At 39.2% G+C, this 16,050-nt stretch overlaps 1 protein-coding gene across 3 annotated transcripts in view; it reads right to left on the minus strand.

Moving 5' to 3' along the window:
• The window catches only part of ATP2A2 (ATPase sarcoplasmic/endoplasmic reticulum Ca2+ transporting 2), a 258,289-nt gene that overhangs the window by 49,418 nt on the left and 192,821 nt on the right, over window positions 1-16,050 (minus strand). The window contains exons 15-20 of one of the 3 annotated variants that reach the window (XR_013602562.1): window positions 10,309-10,529; window positions 9,113-9,315; window positions 6,598-6,683; window positions 6,123-6,256; window positions 3,636-3,753; window positions 2,058-3,514 (exon numbers count right to left, since the gene is read on the minus strand). Coding sequence is in view for 2 of the 3 variants with exons in the window: in XM_078667496.1 (XP_078523622.1) it covers window positions 3,245-3,514; window positions 3,636-3,753; window positions 6,123-6,256; window positions 6,598-6,683; window positions 9,113-9,315; window positions 10,309-10,529 (1,032 nt within the window). In the remaining variant the exon portion in view is untranslated. Of the gene's footprint in view, window positions 1-1,953; window positions 3,515-3,635; window positions 3,754-6,122; window positions 6,257-6,597; window positions 6,684-9,112; window positions 9,316-10,308; window positions 10,530-16,050 lie in introns of those variants that run through there. The other 2 variants (XM_078667497.1, XM_078667496.1) reach the window with 2 other exon arrangements.

A 16,050-nucleotide genomic window follows, 5' to 3' on the forward strand; every position in this document is an offset into this window, starting at 1 on the left:
CAGTCTAAGGCCACCAACTTCTTCTAGCAACACGACCCGCTACCATCCCAGACAGACTAACAGAATGCAGCCAACTCGCACCACAGGACACCGCTGCCATCATGAACTCGGACCACTCAAGGGCTCCAACTGACCCATGCCCTTACATTGTCAACCTAGGTGAAGCCCGAATCAGTCATGTACTCCCCACCTTGTTAAACACAAATTTCCTAAGCCACCTCCCACAAGGATCTAGAAACACAGAAGCCTTCTAAAGAAACCATCAACAGACCCCAGCAACTCACCAACTACTGACCATTCTCCCTGCTCCCATTCCCGGCGAAAGTATTAGAAAAACCATCAACCAGCAACTCTGCTGACATTTCGAACAGAATCTCCTATTCTACTCCTCCCAATCAAGATTCTGCAGCAACCACAGCACCGAGAAAGCCCTCATCGTGGCTACGGATGAGTTGAGCCCTACTCAACAGAGTGGAGACAGCGGCTCGGTTCCTCCTAGACCTCTCAACAGCCTTTGATGCGCTCTCCCACCACACACTCCTCACAAAGCTGCCCAAATTAGGCATCTAAGGAGCCACTCCCAGATGGATTGCTCCTTTCCTCACCAGAAGAATGCAAAAAGTCCACCTCACCTCACCAGAAGAATGCAAAAAGTCCACCTCACCCCCTCTTAATCTCCAAACGCAAGGAAATAATCGGTGAAGTACCCCAAGAATCCTTACTCAGCCCCTTGCTCTTCAACACTTGTATGAAATCTCTATCCAGAATTTTCAAAACCCATGGACTTGTCATATCCCATGCAGACAACCCACAACTCCTCCTCTCCCAAGACACCAAACACACCAAGACCAACTTCCACAATTGCATGACCCAAGTCGCCAACTGGATGAAGGACAACTGCCTAACGGACAAGACCGAGGTAATGAAATCTCCCCATGCGACGCATACTGGTGGCCATCATAAATCAGACCAATTCCTACCCCCACTGACCATGCTAGGAACCTAGGTGTCATTCTGAGCAACAAGCTAACCCGGATGATTCAGGTCAACTCCGTCTCCTCCTCCTGCTTCTTCATCCATCGTAAGATATTCAAATGGCTACCCCAAAGCTCAAGACACCTTCAACGAGGCCCTCATCTTCAGCTGAATGCACTACGGCAACACGCTCTACACAGGGATTGCAGCTCACCATAGATGACTAAAGACCATACAGAAGGCCGCATCCTATCACCCTAGACCAACCCACATCACCCACTACCTCAGGGAACTCCACTAGCTGTACAGAAAAGATTCCAACTCAAGCTCCTGACAAATGTGTACAAGGTCCCACACAACTGGGGACCGCTCTCCGCCCCTTTCTCTAACCCTCACCCCCACCCCCGACGTAGCAGATATGAAGTTTGCTCCTTCTCCCACCTATCAGCGAAGACATGGAAATTCATCTTCAGACATCCCCGTACTTCCAGAATTAGAAAGTTCCTGAAGACCTGGATATTCGGCTAATCAACTGGACCCTGCCAGTGCTTGAATACCATCATGGGTGTCAAAAAGAACTCTACAAACCTACTGATTGACTGAAAAAGACAATCCAAAAAGAAGTAAAAATGAAAATGTGTTGCCTCTTCTACAGCTCTTTTTCAAAGTTACGGAAATGTGGCACTTTTTGTTCTGGGGACTCTGCCTGTGACTAAAGCCATCTTAGTTATGGATTTAGAAAGAACATTAGGATGGAGAGGATAAATTACATAAGAGGGGGGAGAAGGTGAGCGTGTCAATATTTCCAAGGACAAAATGGTTTGTTTTTCAAGAATTGATTACACTTATTTGAACATAGCAGTAGCTTTCGACTACAAAAGGCTTTATTTTCCCATAACTGGTCCTTTGTACACAGTTCTTTTAATAGGTAATGGAATGGATATACAATGTGCATGTTACAGTGCAAGACAAACAAGGTATGGGTGAAGGACACATTTATTCTTGAACAGGTATACAGAGTGCCAATTTACATTAAAATATTACTGGTTTGAAGGAATGTCTGAAATGCAAGTAATACTCACTTATGTTGTTGAATGTCGGAAGGCATTGAAGAAAAACACCACAGTTAGGACTGTTAATAATTAAACATTGTTGGTTTAGGACTGGACCTGAAACATGCACTAACATTACCACAACCAAAAGATGGTGGTTAGTGTCGCATTAAAATAAAAATAGTTCTATACAATATGTTCATTTGGTCATGTGCTATTTACAGCTTTTACAAAAACACACAGAAGTTGGTTATTTCTCTAGTTCGGGTTAAAACAGGCCAGCAAAGTAACACACAAAATGTATGGCTGATTATTAGTGCCTGAACTGTACAAAATACAGATTAATGATGCAGTGCAGGATTTTCAGCACACATTCCAAACGACCTGTTATAGGAGAGACTTGAAAAACAAATAAGGAACTTGGGTGATAAAGAAATCTAAAGTTAAAACAAGACATACATTTATCTCTGTCCATTAAAAGGTTTTATTATTTTTTTAACTAGGTTGTGAAGTACCCCATGAAACGGGAAACACTGGCAAAACAATGTCCGTCACAATAAAATACATTAGACATTTAAATAAATAACCTTAAAATCTATTAGGGGGGAGACGTAGATGAACAGGGATTTTTCTGCACAAGCAAGAATAGGCATACCTCTTACAGACTGGTGTAAACAGCACAGTCAAACATTTGAAATGAGGGTGGGGAAACAAAAATACTGACTGAGGTAGCAGTACTCTGCTGACTGCAGAAAAACTGGCTTAAGGATTAAAATAAAACTAAACCGTTAACAGACGGTATAATAATGACAGGAAATCAAATTTCAATCAGATAACCATGCAGAACAGTTCATGCTTTAGTTTCAGAAAAAACATCATTCTTAGTCTTCTGCCAATCCTTTTGTTTATATATCCATTACCTCAACTTTTTTTTTTTTTTACAAGGATGAATAGACAAACAGAACACTGTACATGCTTTTTCAGCTACAAAACAAAATCTGCATAAAATAGTGTTAGTTCTCTGTACATTTCAATGGACACTTGTATAAAAAAGGAAAATGCTGCCTCCCACTTGCATCAGACAAACTAAACAGAAATCTACAAACCTCCCTCACCAGCAATATGTTCATGTGAAAAACTCAGCAGAAATAGACAGTTGCTTTAAACAATAAAAAAAATTGGTTAAGTTAAACATTTTCCTTTTGTAAAACTGTCAGTCAAGACCAAAACATTTCAGCAAGGTTAGTGTCTGTGCTGTAAAGCCAAATACACAATGGCAATGTAATGAACACAAACGGCCAGGAAATCCCTTCGGTGCATGCGGCAAAAGAACACGGTTTGGTGGCAGGCTTTTCACACTCTTTACCAGGTTCCAGGTAGTTACGGGCAATGAATTTAAGAGTCTCATCCAGCAGAATAACCGGCAACGAGATTTTCAGCACCATCAACCACTGTATTAAGTTCAAGGGAGTGATCTGGAAGATGAGCTAAAAAAAATTAAAAATAAAGAGTTTGATTCTTTGAACTAATTACTGTAAAAACACAAGACCTTTAGATACAAATTTTATAGTAGAAAATCCATTTCAAAAGTTGAGAGCATTAACTTACTGGCAGTGGTTCTACATAAAGGATGAGAAAATGGAGTGACATTGATAAGCAAATTGAGCCAAGAAGCCAGATATTCTCCCATGGAGGCATCCGTATCAACGATTGGTTTTCTGACAAACTGCAAAAAGAAGGGAAAAAAAGAATTTAAAACTACTCCGGTTAACTGATGAGGTTTCCTAGCAGCACAAACAATACAATTAAATACAAATTAAAATCCACTGGTTACTAAAATAATGCACGTTTGACGGGTATTTTTGTCAATTGTAGCAGTACAGGACATGTCTTAGTTTCAATAAAATATGCAACTGAAAAAGGACAACTATTACAATGTTTTCGGTAGGCCACAGTGACTAATATACGCAACAGTTTACAGTAACTGGTCCGCTACCAGTGCAAATCAAAGAAGGTGGGAGGAAATATCAGAAACAGTAACATGCACCCACACTGCCGCTTACTGGAAGGCGGATGCAACACAGGTGATAAACTGGTGGTAGTCCATTTTATGTTTGCCCAATCTGCCGCCCTATGATTAAGGTGCTGGAAGCACTGAAATGTGTCAAGGAAATGTATTAATTGGGTCACATGACGCCGCTTTGCTAATAAAAAGGTTTTGCTAAACCCATCTCCGTGGAGTGAGACTTTAGAGCTTGGGGCTTCTGTTGATGGATTTTATTGCACTGCGCTTCCGGCCGTGGAAGGACGCACAGCCACTACAACTGGACTTTGGTCTGTGGGGCGAGATATCAATCTTCAGGTCCTGTGCAGCACATAGGCATGGACAATTGAAAACGAGGATGTGATCTGAGGCCCCCCCCTGAGGGCTGAAAAACTTATTGAAATTGTCAGGAAACGAACGGTGGGGATGCACATAACCGTACTGAGACTGCACAATTTGTGACTCCCACTCCCAGCATGTCACTTACTCGAAAGCAGATGCAACACAGGGGAAAAATTGGTGGTAGGCCATTTTTAGGTGTGCCCAATCTGCCGCCCTATGATTAAGGTGCTTGTAGCACTAACAAGTCAGGGAAATGTATTAATTGGGTCACATGACGCCGCTTTGCTAATAAAAAGGTTTTGGTAAACCCATCTCCGTGGAGTGAGACTTTAAAGCTTGGGGCTTCTTTTTGTTGTGTGTGAAGCCCCAAGCTTTAAAGTCTCACTCGACGGAGATGGATATATATATATATATATATATATATAGATATATATATATATATATATACACACACACATATATACACACATACACACACATATACACACATATACACACACATATACACACATATACACACACATATACACATACACATATACACATATACACATATATATACACATATATATATATATACACACATACATACATACATATATACACATACATACATATATACACATATACATACATATATACACATATACATACATATATACACATATACATACATATATACACATATACATACATATATACACATATACATACATATATACACATATACATACATATATACACATATACATACATATATACACATATACATACATATATACACATATACATACATATATACACATATACATACATATATACACATATACATACATATATACACATATACATACATATATACACATATACATACATATATACACATATACATACATATATACACATATACATACATATATACATACATATATACACATATACATACATATATACACATATACATACATATATACACATATACATACATGTATACACATATACATACATGTATACACATACATACATGTATACACATATACATACATGTATACACATATACATACATACATACATACATATATATACACACACACACACACACATATATATATACCCATATATACATACATACATACATACATACACACACTAAAGAAACAAACAAAAAAATCAATGATGGGTAGAATGACAGTGGCCAAATGTCTCGGAACTAAACTGTTCAACAGCTCAATAGGAGGGTAACATTTTGTATATGTCTAAAAAAGAGCTTTGAACAAATTTTTAACGTAGTGGAAAAAAAGAAGAAGAAAAAAAGATTGAGTCTAAAGCATTTTGGAGCAAAGCTACATGAAGCTGATTAACATTAATAACCCATCATGAAAAGGTCTAAAAACCACAAGACCGGCAGAGCATGCTTCACATAGATTAAAACGTATTTACTATAACAGACAGTAAGGGTTATTCTGTGGCGACGTACATTTCAGAATGGCCAAAAGCACTCCATAATACGTAGATGTTAACATCCCATTTTGAACATTTACTAAGTCTAAAAAAAAAAAAAGATCTGAAGAAAGAACATAACAAATTTGCATCTATCCAGTATGATAGACTGGTGAGAAATAGAAAACCCCACTTCAAGTACTGCCAGAAATCTTCCACAGTACTATTTTACCATGAAATAAACATTTGAAGATTAGACAAAAACTAACCTGTTAAGAGCATTACACATCTCAATGGTAACAAGGACTGATAGTGCCATGGTCATTGGATATGGGGACTCAAAGACGTGACAATCCACCCCATAAAAGTCTGGATTGTCCTCTTTGCACTGCAGAAAATGATTCTAAAAAACACAAAATGGCAATATTAGATTTATGGCAAGCAAACAAAAGTTCCTTAAATCCCACGTCACATGCTTTTTGTATAGCATAACTTTCAATCGCTCGACTTAAAGTACAATCCAGGCTGCTGGTTTCCAACATGCATATTTTTACTTGTGTAAATCCCCAGGGTGTTCAGTTGATCTACTATTTATAGGTGTTCATCTGGAACAGCACAACTACTTTTAGCAACAATTACCGGAAAGCGACTTCATAGTGTTTAAAAAAACCAAAACTGTGCTTCAAACATGGGCATTACTTAGAAGTCACATTTTGATGTAAAATAAATGGGAGTGATCTTTACCAAGTGGTAAAAAGTAATCCTTGGGCCATCTTCAGCAGCAATAAACCACCAGGCGGCAGCACCAACAGTGGCAGCTCCAACATAACCTGAAAAGGAGATACATAAAGTTAAGCACTATGATTCAGTTTTAAAAATAAAATCGACCTGGACGAAATGCAACTTATACTGGTGTATCTCCAGCTAAAATATGGCACTAAAAGACGTACTTGTACTTTGCGTAAACACGCGTACTTCCTGAAATTCAGTGCAATTACTGCAAAGCAAACATGTTTTACACACCCTAATTAACTAGCATTTGTCCATATTTGTCGTGTGATGATCTTCATTTGCAAAGGCAAATATAGCCATTTAAAATGGATGACGCCTGCATGTATACATAAAACATTTCAAGATCGTTCAATTAGAAATAAGAAAGCATAGATAATACTCTCTCACTAATAAAACAGGAATCACATGCTAAGTGGAAACAGTTCTATTACAAGAAAAATGGGCATTTCTACCAGAGTTCCAACCGATCATAACCCACTTGTTTAATGTCACAAATTTCTTCTCAGGGACATATGTGCCTTTTGAACTTTAAAAAGGATATTCCGAATGTACGGGTATGTGAGATTTATTAAAACCAGTTTACAAACCGATAAAGCGCCATGTCTTTGGAGTCAGTTTCTTCTGACTTTCAATGCATGAAGAGTCAAACGGTCTACTTTGCACTGTATCAGTAGCACTGGTTGTCTATGGAAGTCATATCGCAGGTGTCCACGTGTCTGGAACCTGCTGAATAAGACCAGGATTCGCAGGCATAGCGGTTACAAGCCGTGAAGTGTTAGATGTTACATCTTTCAAAAGGAGTTTCCTTTATCTGCAAAGATCTCAACTAGACCGGAGCAATTATTCATATGTTTCAGCATACCTATTTATCAAGTGAACTGTGGATTTAACATATATTACAAATATCTAAATTAGGAAATATTGCCAAGACTGAACACTTTGCTAGTAAATAAAGTCTTTCTAGCACTGTGGATTTAAATAGAGTGGAGAACAATGATGTGCTAGGACAAGGAAAAGGTGTCACTGCTGAGAGGGAACATTGGACTAACTGGAGCATCAACCAGGATTAGGAGTCTTCTTTGCACTCTGGTCAAGACAAGGGGATAGAAAACGTTTACTTGAAAGAAAAGACCGAACATGGCTGAAGACAGTCTTAGGCATGAGTATTATTTACTTTCCAGGTCACTAATAATAAAGGGGAAGCAGGAAAATGTTAGTTTAGTTATTGCCAAGTATCAAACAGTTCAGATTACTCTGTGCCTTACATCGAGAGTATGAGACTGTTCCTTTTGGGAGCCAATACAGGCATTGGTCTGCCAAAAAAACCCCAACATATTGCAAGGAGCAGGTACTGATGTTTTCGTGTGTTGCAATAAATATTATGGCTTGAAATTACTATTGGTAAATGTCCCTTGAAATGAGAGGTTTACGAGTAGTGGATATTGCGGGTTAAGGCTCTGAGTGGAAACAACCCTTTACAGTGCATGACAAAGCAGCGTAGGGATTAGCCATGACATTTAGTAAATATATTTTTACAAGGATATTTCTAAACTGCCCATGGAACCGCAACTCCTGTCACAGGCCATTATGCTCACCTGCATTAGAGAAAGTTTAAGGCTGCTACCTTTCACTGCATCATAAAATGACATGGCTGGGCTACTAACAGTCCAATAACTTGAAAATACGAAGATCTCTTCACCACTCTCCAACACCATTTTGTTTTAAACACATTTTTGTTCATGTTTGGAAGAAATGCCATCTACAATTCATACCAGGCTGTTCCTTTTTTAAACTGCAAACATTTTATATTTCCTTTAACAATTTGCTCCAAGATGGCTCCAGCCATCTTGAAATGGTGAATTTAAAAGTAAAACGGATGCCGCCGCACTGCAATACACAAATGTGTGATAATGTCTGAACACATCCCATTGCACTGCTTTTTTCCCCCAGATGGTATTCTGCAATGGTGAAAGGACTGGCAAGGATAAAAGGGGCGAGCTATTGGCTTTACTAATGCTTGTTAAATGAAGGGTGCTCCACAGCTGTATGGGTATTATTTACCAGGAGATTTTTTTTTAACATTGTTAAGTATCATTTGTATATTACAAAATATGACATTAATATAGAACTGAAGTGCCTTTTGGTGCTGTGTGGTACAACTTTCCAAAATATTTCCATTGCAGAAAAAACAAGGTAAAAACTGTTTGGATTGTAGGAAGTTTCACAAAATGTTTCTCTTTGGCTAATCACAATCATCAGTTCATGCTATACTACACAATTAAATTGCTAATGTTCAAATATAAAATAAGGAATTAGTTTAGAACCCAGTCTGAGAGTTAGCAAATGTCAATGACTCTCACAGATTACCCATTATAAAAATATCTTGATTTAAAAATAATAATTTATTCCAATAATTAACTTTAACCATTTTCATTTAGAAGACCGAAAAGATAAGACTTTGACTCACATCCAATAGCCAGATACCGAAAGAAAAGCCATCCACTAATTAGTGGTTCTTTCGGATTGCGTGGTGGTTTGTTCATGATGTCCAAGTCTGGAGGGTTGAATCCAAGAGCAGTGGCTGGAAGACCATCAGTCACAAGATTTACCCAAAGCAGCTGAACAGGAATTAGAGCTTCAGGAAATCCAAGTGCAGCTGTCAAGAAGATACTGCGGGAACAGAGAAGTGTGACAAGATCATTCAACAATCACTGAACGCATCAGTGTTACCTCGTTGCAGGTTTCTTGCTTCAAACAATCTTGAATTACTGCCGGATCACTTACTTGTCTCCTATGTAAAATGCTCTGCTACCACTTTGAAATTCATGCTATGGCACAATCAGGGAACATTAACAACAATTTCCAGGCAATGTAAACATCGCAACAGACATGGACCAAACAAACATTACCAAGCCCTTAGTCTGTTTTTGCACCATAATACTTTATGATTACGAAAGGATGAAACAACTTTTATCACAATTTGGGAGGGGCACAAGTGATTTGTGCGATACGCCAGAGGGTCATATGCATTAAAGAACTGTGAGTGATTGGTACTTTCTTTTTGATACTCCCTTCTGCATTCGGATGTATTCAATCTTTGTACTGATTTTGAGAGTCAGGCATCACTATCAATAAAAAAATCTATAAAAAAAATATTTCCTGGACTGACCGTGACAAACAACCTTAAAGCAAATTCATCAAGTAGTCTTAAAGATCAATTCAATGAGAACTGTACATAGCATCAAACTCTAGCACGCTAGAACTGCTTCCATAATTAAAAATATAAATAAAAATTAAGCTAGTCTAAGGGAACAACCTGCAGCATGCTCCTTTAGAGAAGTTGTATGTGTAAGTGGGAGGTGGACAGGAAAGCCTAGATCACAAGCAATGGTTAATTGCAATCTCTTATTTGAACACAAGCTCCACATAGTCACCGATTCCTCACTGATTAGGCTCCGCAAACTGCCCCTCTATGCTTTCAGGAAATCAGTAATTAGATTCTGAACATTTCATGAATAGAAGAGCAGTATAAAGGAGCACACAGTGCAGCCACTAGGTCATGATGTAAAACATCCATTGGGGATCACCAAAGCCTAATGAGACCAATATATTAAATAAATATAAATCTTTCTAGCTAAGAATGAATTAAAATACATTACATACCATACTACTTCTCCAATATTAGAAGAAATGAGGTAACGAATAAATTGCTTCATGTTATTGTAGATTGCACGGCCCTCTTCTACAGCAGCTACAATGGTAGAGAAGTTGTCGTCAGCCAGCACCATCTCAGAAGCTGTTTTTGCAACAGCTGTACCAGATCCCATGGCAATACCAATCTCTGCTTTCTTCAGCGCAGGGGCATCATTTACACCATCACCGGTCTAAAGTGGAGAAGATTTGTACAAGTAAACACTAATAGATGCAAACCGCTTCAGCTTGTATAAAATATAGCTGAGAAGTGTATTTTGCTTCTTAATGCAGAAAAACATTTACGGCTGTTCTTCTTTCATCTACAGAACACAGACCAAAAAATTGCAAAATGTTTTGGTTACTTGCAGCAAGTCCACCCTGCTGGAGTTAAATATCCTACTTGCCAAGTGTCCTCACTGATTACGTTCCGAATGCAACTCCATTCATGGGGCACCAACCTTTACTTGACGCAGGTCTATTGCACTGCCATATTAGAAGGTGAGCACAATAGAAACAACACTTATGGATTAGCTAAAAAAGTAAATAAATGATCCTTTTACATGGACAGCTGAGCTTGGGGCTGGCATGAGTAAGTCACTTTTTAATGAACTTGGTAAAAGGGCTTACTTTGTTCAGCAGTCAGATTTGGAAATATCCTATTAGGGAATCTCTAAATATAGAGCCTACACTATCAAAGCCAAGTCAAAATCAGGATCCTACAGAAGTATTTAATAAAACCTAAAACATACAGTAGACACTAATTATATATATATTTATTCAAAACAGACCCCGCCCCTTCGAGCACGATCTTCAGTTTATCCATAGTGGGCATTCAGATCACAGCAAGTCTGTAGTTTTCACCAACTCTGCTACTCCACAATCAAGCTCAGATGGTTCAAAACTCGCAAGTTCCCTCCTCATTGCGGAGACGGTGCAACTTCCACGGCTAGGCTGCCGTCACATTAATTTTTTCATCCAAAAGTCTCCAGTTCGGAAGCGCACACAGCAGCAGGTAATTGAGGGCATCACAACTCACTGCATTTTAATTTGTTCATTTATTCTTTAGCCTTACGCGTTTCAGTGCGTTTCCAGCACCTTGATCACAGGCATTAACAATGAAATTCAGCTTTAGAGGAGGCACGTGTAAACCACACATTTATAGTACCGCCCCCAGTGGGCTGCAACACTGATCGAACTCGTGTTGCATTGTGGTTATTACAGTGTCTCCTCATAGTCCTACCGTCAGTAGGTGCCACATTTCAAGGAATTGTTCGTCAGTTGCTGTGGATAAACTGACGAACACGATAATTAATCAGCCACTGGAGGCTTGTGAAAACTTAATAGCAGGAACTGCTTCATGGTGCGCAGATGCAGGAAGGCGTTAACCTTTGAGAAAGGTCAAAGTGCTGACTAAAACGAGTCAGGTTGCCTCAAAATGCAAGAAATAAAGGGTTTTTAAACGACATCGCAGAGTGCGGCTCATGTCTGCCCGTGAGGGTGAGGAGAAGAATACATTTCGGCTTGGTTCTGCCGAGAGTTACGCACCGCCAGCAAGTGTGCCCAGCTGCCCGAAGGTGAACCATCCAGGCAACACGTGAAAAACTAATAGGGTTCAGCTTGGCACTGCCGTAAGACCGGACTCGGCATGGTGTTCCAATTTGTATGAAGAGATACATGCGAGTGAGCGGCGATGAAAACCGTGCAGCAATGTAATCATTGGAAGCATCACCCACTGGAGGGTATTAAAAACAATTTGTAATCGCACCACAAGCTCCATCATGCAACACGATAATTAATCAGCCACTGGAGGCTTGTGAAAACTTAATAGCAGGAACTGCTTCGTGGTGCGCAGATGCAGGAAGGCGTTAACCTTTGAGAAAGGTCAAAGTGCTGACTGAAACACGTCAGGTTGCCTCAAAATGCAAGAAATAAAGGGTTTTTAAACAACATCGCAGAGTGCGGCTCATGTCTGCCCGTGAGGGTGAGAGAAGTATATATATATGGCTGGAACTTCGCCATTCGCCCCAAAGAAACTGGAAGCCAAAAAACGAAACGGACCCTTTCAGGTTAGATTGAACGCTTATTTTATTCTGTGCACCCTCTTGTCCGCCATGGCGCGTTTCGGGCCCTGGAGCCCTTGATCACATGACATGGTCGAATTACACCCAGTGATTTGTAGTACAGGAATGGTCACATGGCTCCAAGCCTATAGAGATAAAGAAAATACTTCAGCCTAATCCGGATTGTTTGACAAGAAAACATTTTTCTTCTGTCAAGTGTTCGTTTTGACATCATTATTACCTCTTTGCATTGACCGCGACTAGAAGCGGTCGGGTTTTTTCTGAAGTGTGTGTACACACACACACACACACACCACACACACAGGTTTGTCATACTGCAAGTTTCAAAGGACACTCCTACACTTCGTGCACTGTGCTGATATAATAAACTTATGAGAGAATCTGCCCAAACCTAGAAATATTCTTGGCCTTCATAAACAATGAAGGCATATTTTTTGTATGTCACCATATGTGGTAGACTGATGGGGCTTAAGATTTGTATAATCCTAATAAGCCACAAAAAGGACAATTTGGGTATACGTACTATGAGGCAAGTGTCTTTGATTTACGACCACAAATGATTCCAGATGAGCTTCCTGGCCACTTCTCAACTTCAAAACCAGATCAATGCAAAAAATCCAAATCCTCTAAAACACTGCAGCCATGCTCAGCACATGTAACATTCTCTTGCTTCCCACTTGCTTTAAAAGACCCCTTTTTGATTTCCAGAAAAGAGGTGCAAAGGTTAGAAGAGGAAACTAAGGGAAAGCAGTGTGACGAGAACAAAAAGAAACATTCTATCAAACACTTTCCCACATTAAGCACATCTTACCTGGCTCTGAAAAAGGGTCACAAATCTATCACAGAGGCTAGTTTTAATACTACATGCCAATGTTACATATTATATATCAGCACATTGGCACCTCCTTTTTGTTGCTAACTACTAAATAAATATAACCCAAGTTGAACTATGTTTCACTTAGAGAAAAAACGCTGTATGGTTCTTAAAAGACGTATTAGCTGGAGGTAATTCCATTCTTCATGCCCGCAGTGCTCACCCTCCACACACCATCAATAGCATTCCGTTTGGCGAATTCATTCGCATTAAAAGAATTTGCAGTGACTCAAAAACAACCAACCAATGCTTGGCTGATTCCATGCAAAGGTTTTTGCAGCGCGGTTATAAAAAAGATCTTTTAGATTGCGCACTTCTAAAGGCATCTAGGCGTACGAGAGACGAACTTTTGACTCCTAAAATGATTGAAACCTCTGAATCAGCTTCTAGGGGGTCTGTCCGCCTTATTACTACTTACTGCTCTCAGGAGCGTAAATTAAGACAAATCATCAATGCAGAGTGGCCAATTGTTCTAACTGATGTAATTCTAGGCCCAATCTTACCCAAGTCACCGGCAATCACATTTAGGAGGGCACCGTCCATGAAAGATGCATTGGACAAAACCCAGCCCGAGCTTACTGTTAAAAATCCTTGGTTAGCTAAAACAGGTTTTTTAGATGCACGTCCTGCCGGGCTTGCACATTTGCTGTCAATGGCACGCACTATACATCAGCGTTCAACAATAGACCTATAAAAATAAATTAACACTTAACCTGTCGTAGTGAGTTTGTCATTTACCAACTAACATGCACATGTGCTCTATCATACATTGGGAGCACCATGTTGCCAGCCAACCAGCGCATTTTACAGCATATACGCGCAATAGTGAATTCAGATGCAAACTATCCGGTGGCTCGCCATTTCAAGGCAGTACATGACAATAAACTTAAGGATTTAAAATATACTCTATTGTGCTCAGTCCCTAATCCCGGACGAGGTGGTGACCGAGAAAGATTGCTCAGGCAGAAGGAAGCATATTTTATTTTGCTGCTAGATTCGAGATCCCCCAACGGTTTAAATGTTATTGATGAGCTACATCATTATTTGTAATGTTGATGCTATTTCAACTCTTGCTTTCTTTTTCTTTATTTTCCTCGTGGTGGACATTATCTAATTTACTCGTTGCTGAAAACTAAAATGTACTGATACATTTGTATTCACAAGTAGGATGTGTTCTTGAGGAATATAGTAAATGACAGAATTTAAGTTCAAAGTAGGGCTATCAGCCGCATTTGTTTTTACCAACTTAGTTTCATTAGGAATTTTGTTTCACATTTTAAGCACTTGCACTTTATCAAATCAAGCATTATGTAGATGACATGAGGCATATGAACAAATATGTGTTATATAGAATATGATTTGGGCAATATGACGGCTACCTCTATGCACTAGCATTTGATTCCATTGGATCTTTACCTATTTGTAGCAATGTACACATTCATGCATTAGCACTTTTGCATTCGAAATTTACTTCGGTAATTGAAAAAGAGGTAGCAACATCTATTTAACATGAATTATTGGATATTCTAACCATTATTTCTAGGCCCTTATATATTGGAAACCATCTAGCACCACACAATAATGAGTTTAAATGAATTTTAAAGCACTATGCTACAATTCTTTCTTTTGCCTCGTTTGCCAACAAACTATGTAAACAGTTATTTTTATGCTTGATTGTATTGTTTTCACCCATGCGTCCTGTTTCTTTAGGCGCTTGGGCTTTTAATCACTACATATTGCTCTGCCTACTCCTGACGCGTCATGTGATCAAGCTCGCCTGCAGAGCGAAACGCGTCAAGGAGAGCACTTGCTCTGCTATGGAAAGCAATAAATCTGCACTGCTGACACTTTAATCGTGTGATGGCGTTTTGAAATCATTTAAAACCTACTTTGGAGGAGAGGTGGTCTGCGCCCGCTTGTGACCGCGACTAGAAGCTGTCGGGTTTCTTCTGAAATAAGTGTGTGTGTATATATATACATATACATACATATACATATATATATACTGCTGGCATATGGAGCGGTTTGTCATACTGAAGTTTCAAAGGACACTCCTACACTTCATGCACTGTGCTGATATAATAAACTTATGAGAGAATCTGCCCAAACCTAGAAATATTCTTGCCCGTCAAACAATGAAGGCATATTTTTTGTATGTCACCATATGTGGTAGACTGATGGGGCTTAAGAGTTGTATAATCCTAATAAGCCACAAAAAGGACAATTTGGGTATACGTACTATGAGGCAAGTGTCTTCGATTTACGACCACAAATGATTCCAGATGAGCTTCCTGGCCGCTTCTCAACTTCAAAACCAGATCAATGCAAAAAATCCAAATCCTCTAAAACACTGCAGCCATGCTCAGCATATGTAACATTCTCTTGCTTCCCACTTGCTTTAAAAGACCCCTTTTTGATTTCCAGAAAAGAGGTGCAAAGGTTAGAAGAGGAAACTAAGGGAAAGCAGTGTGACGAGAACAAAAAGAAAAATTCTATCAAACACTTTCCCACATTAAGCACATCTTACCTGGCTCTGAAAAAGGGTCACAAATCTATCACAGAGGCTAGTTTTAATACTACATGCCAATGTTACATATTATATATCAGCACATTGGCACCTCCTTTTTGTTGCTAACTACTAAATAAATAGAACCCAAGTTGAACTATATGTTTCACTTAGAGAAAAAACGTTGTAAGGTTCTCAAAAGACGTATTAGCTGGAGGTTAAAGCGGATTATAAAATGCCCATCAATAAAT

This window comes from Lissotriton helveticus, chromosome 11 (assembly GCF_964261635.1).
Source record: "Lissotriton helveticus chromosome 11, aLisHel1.1, whole genome shotgun sequence".
In the NCBI taxonomy this organism is placed as follows: domain Eukaryota; kingdom Metazoa; phylum Chordata; class Amphibia; order Caudata; family Salamandridae; genus Lissotriton; species Lissotriton helveticus.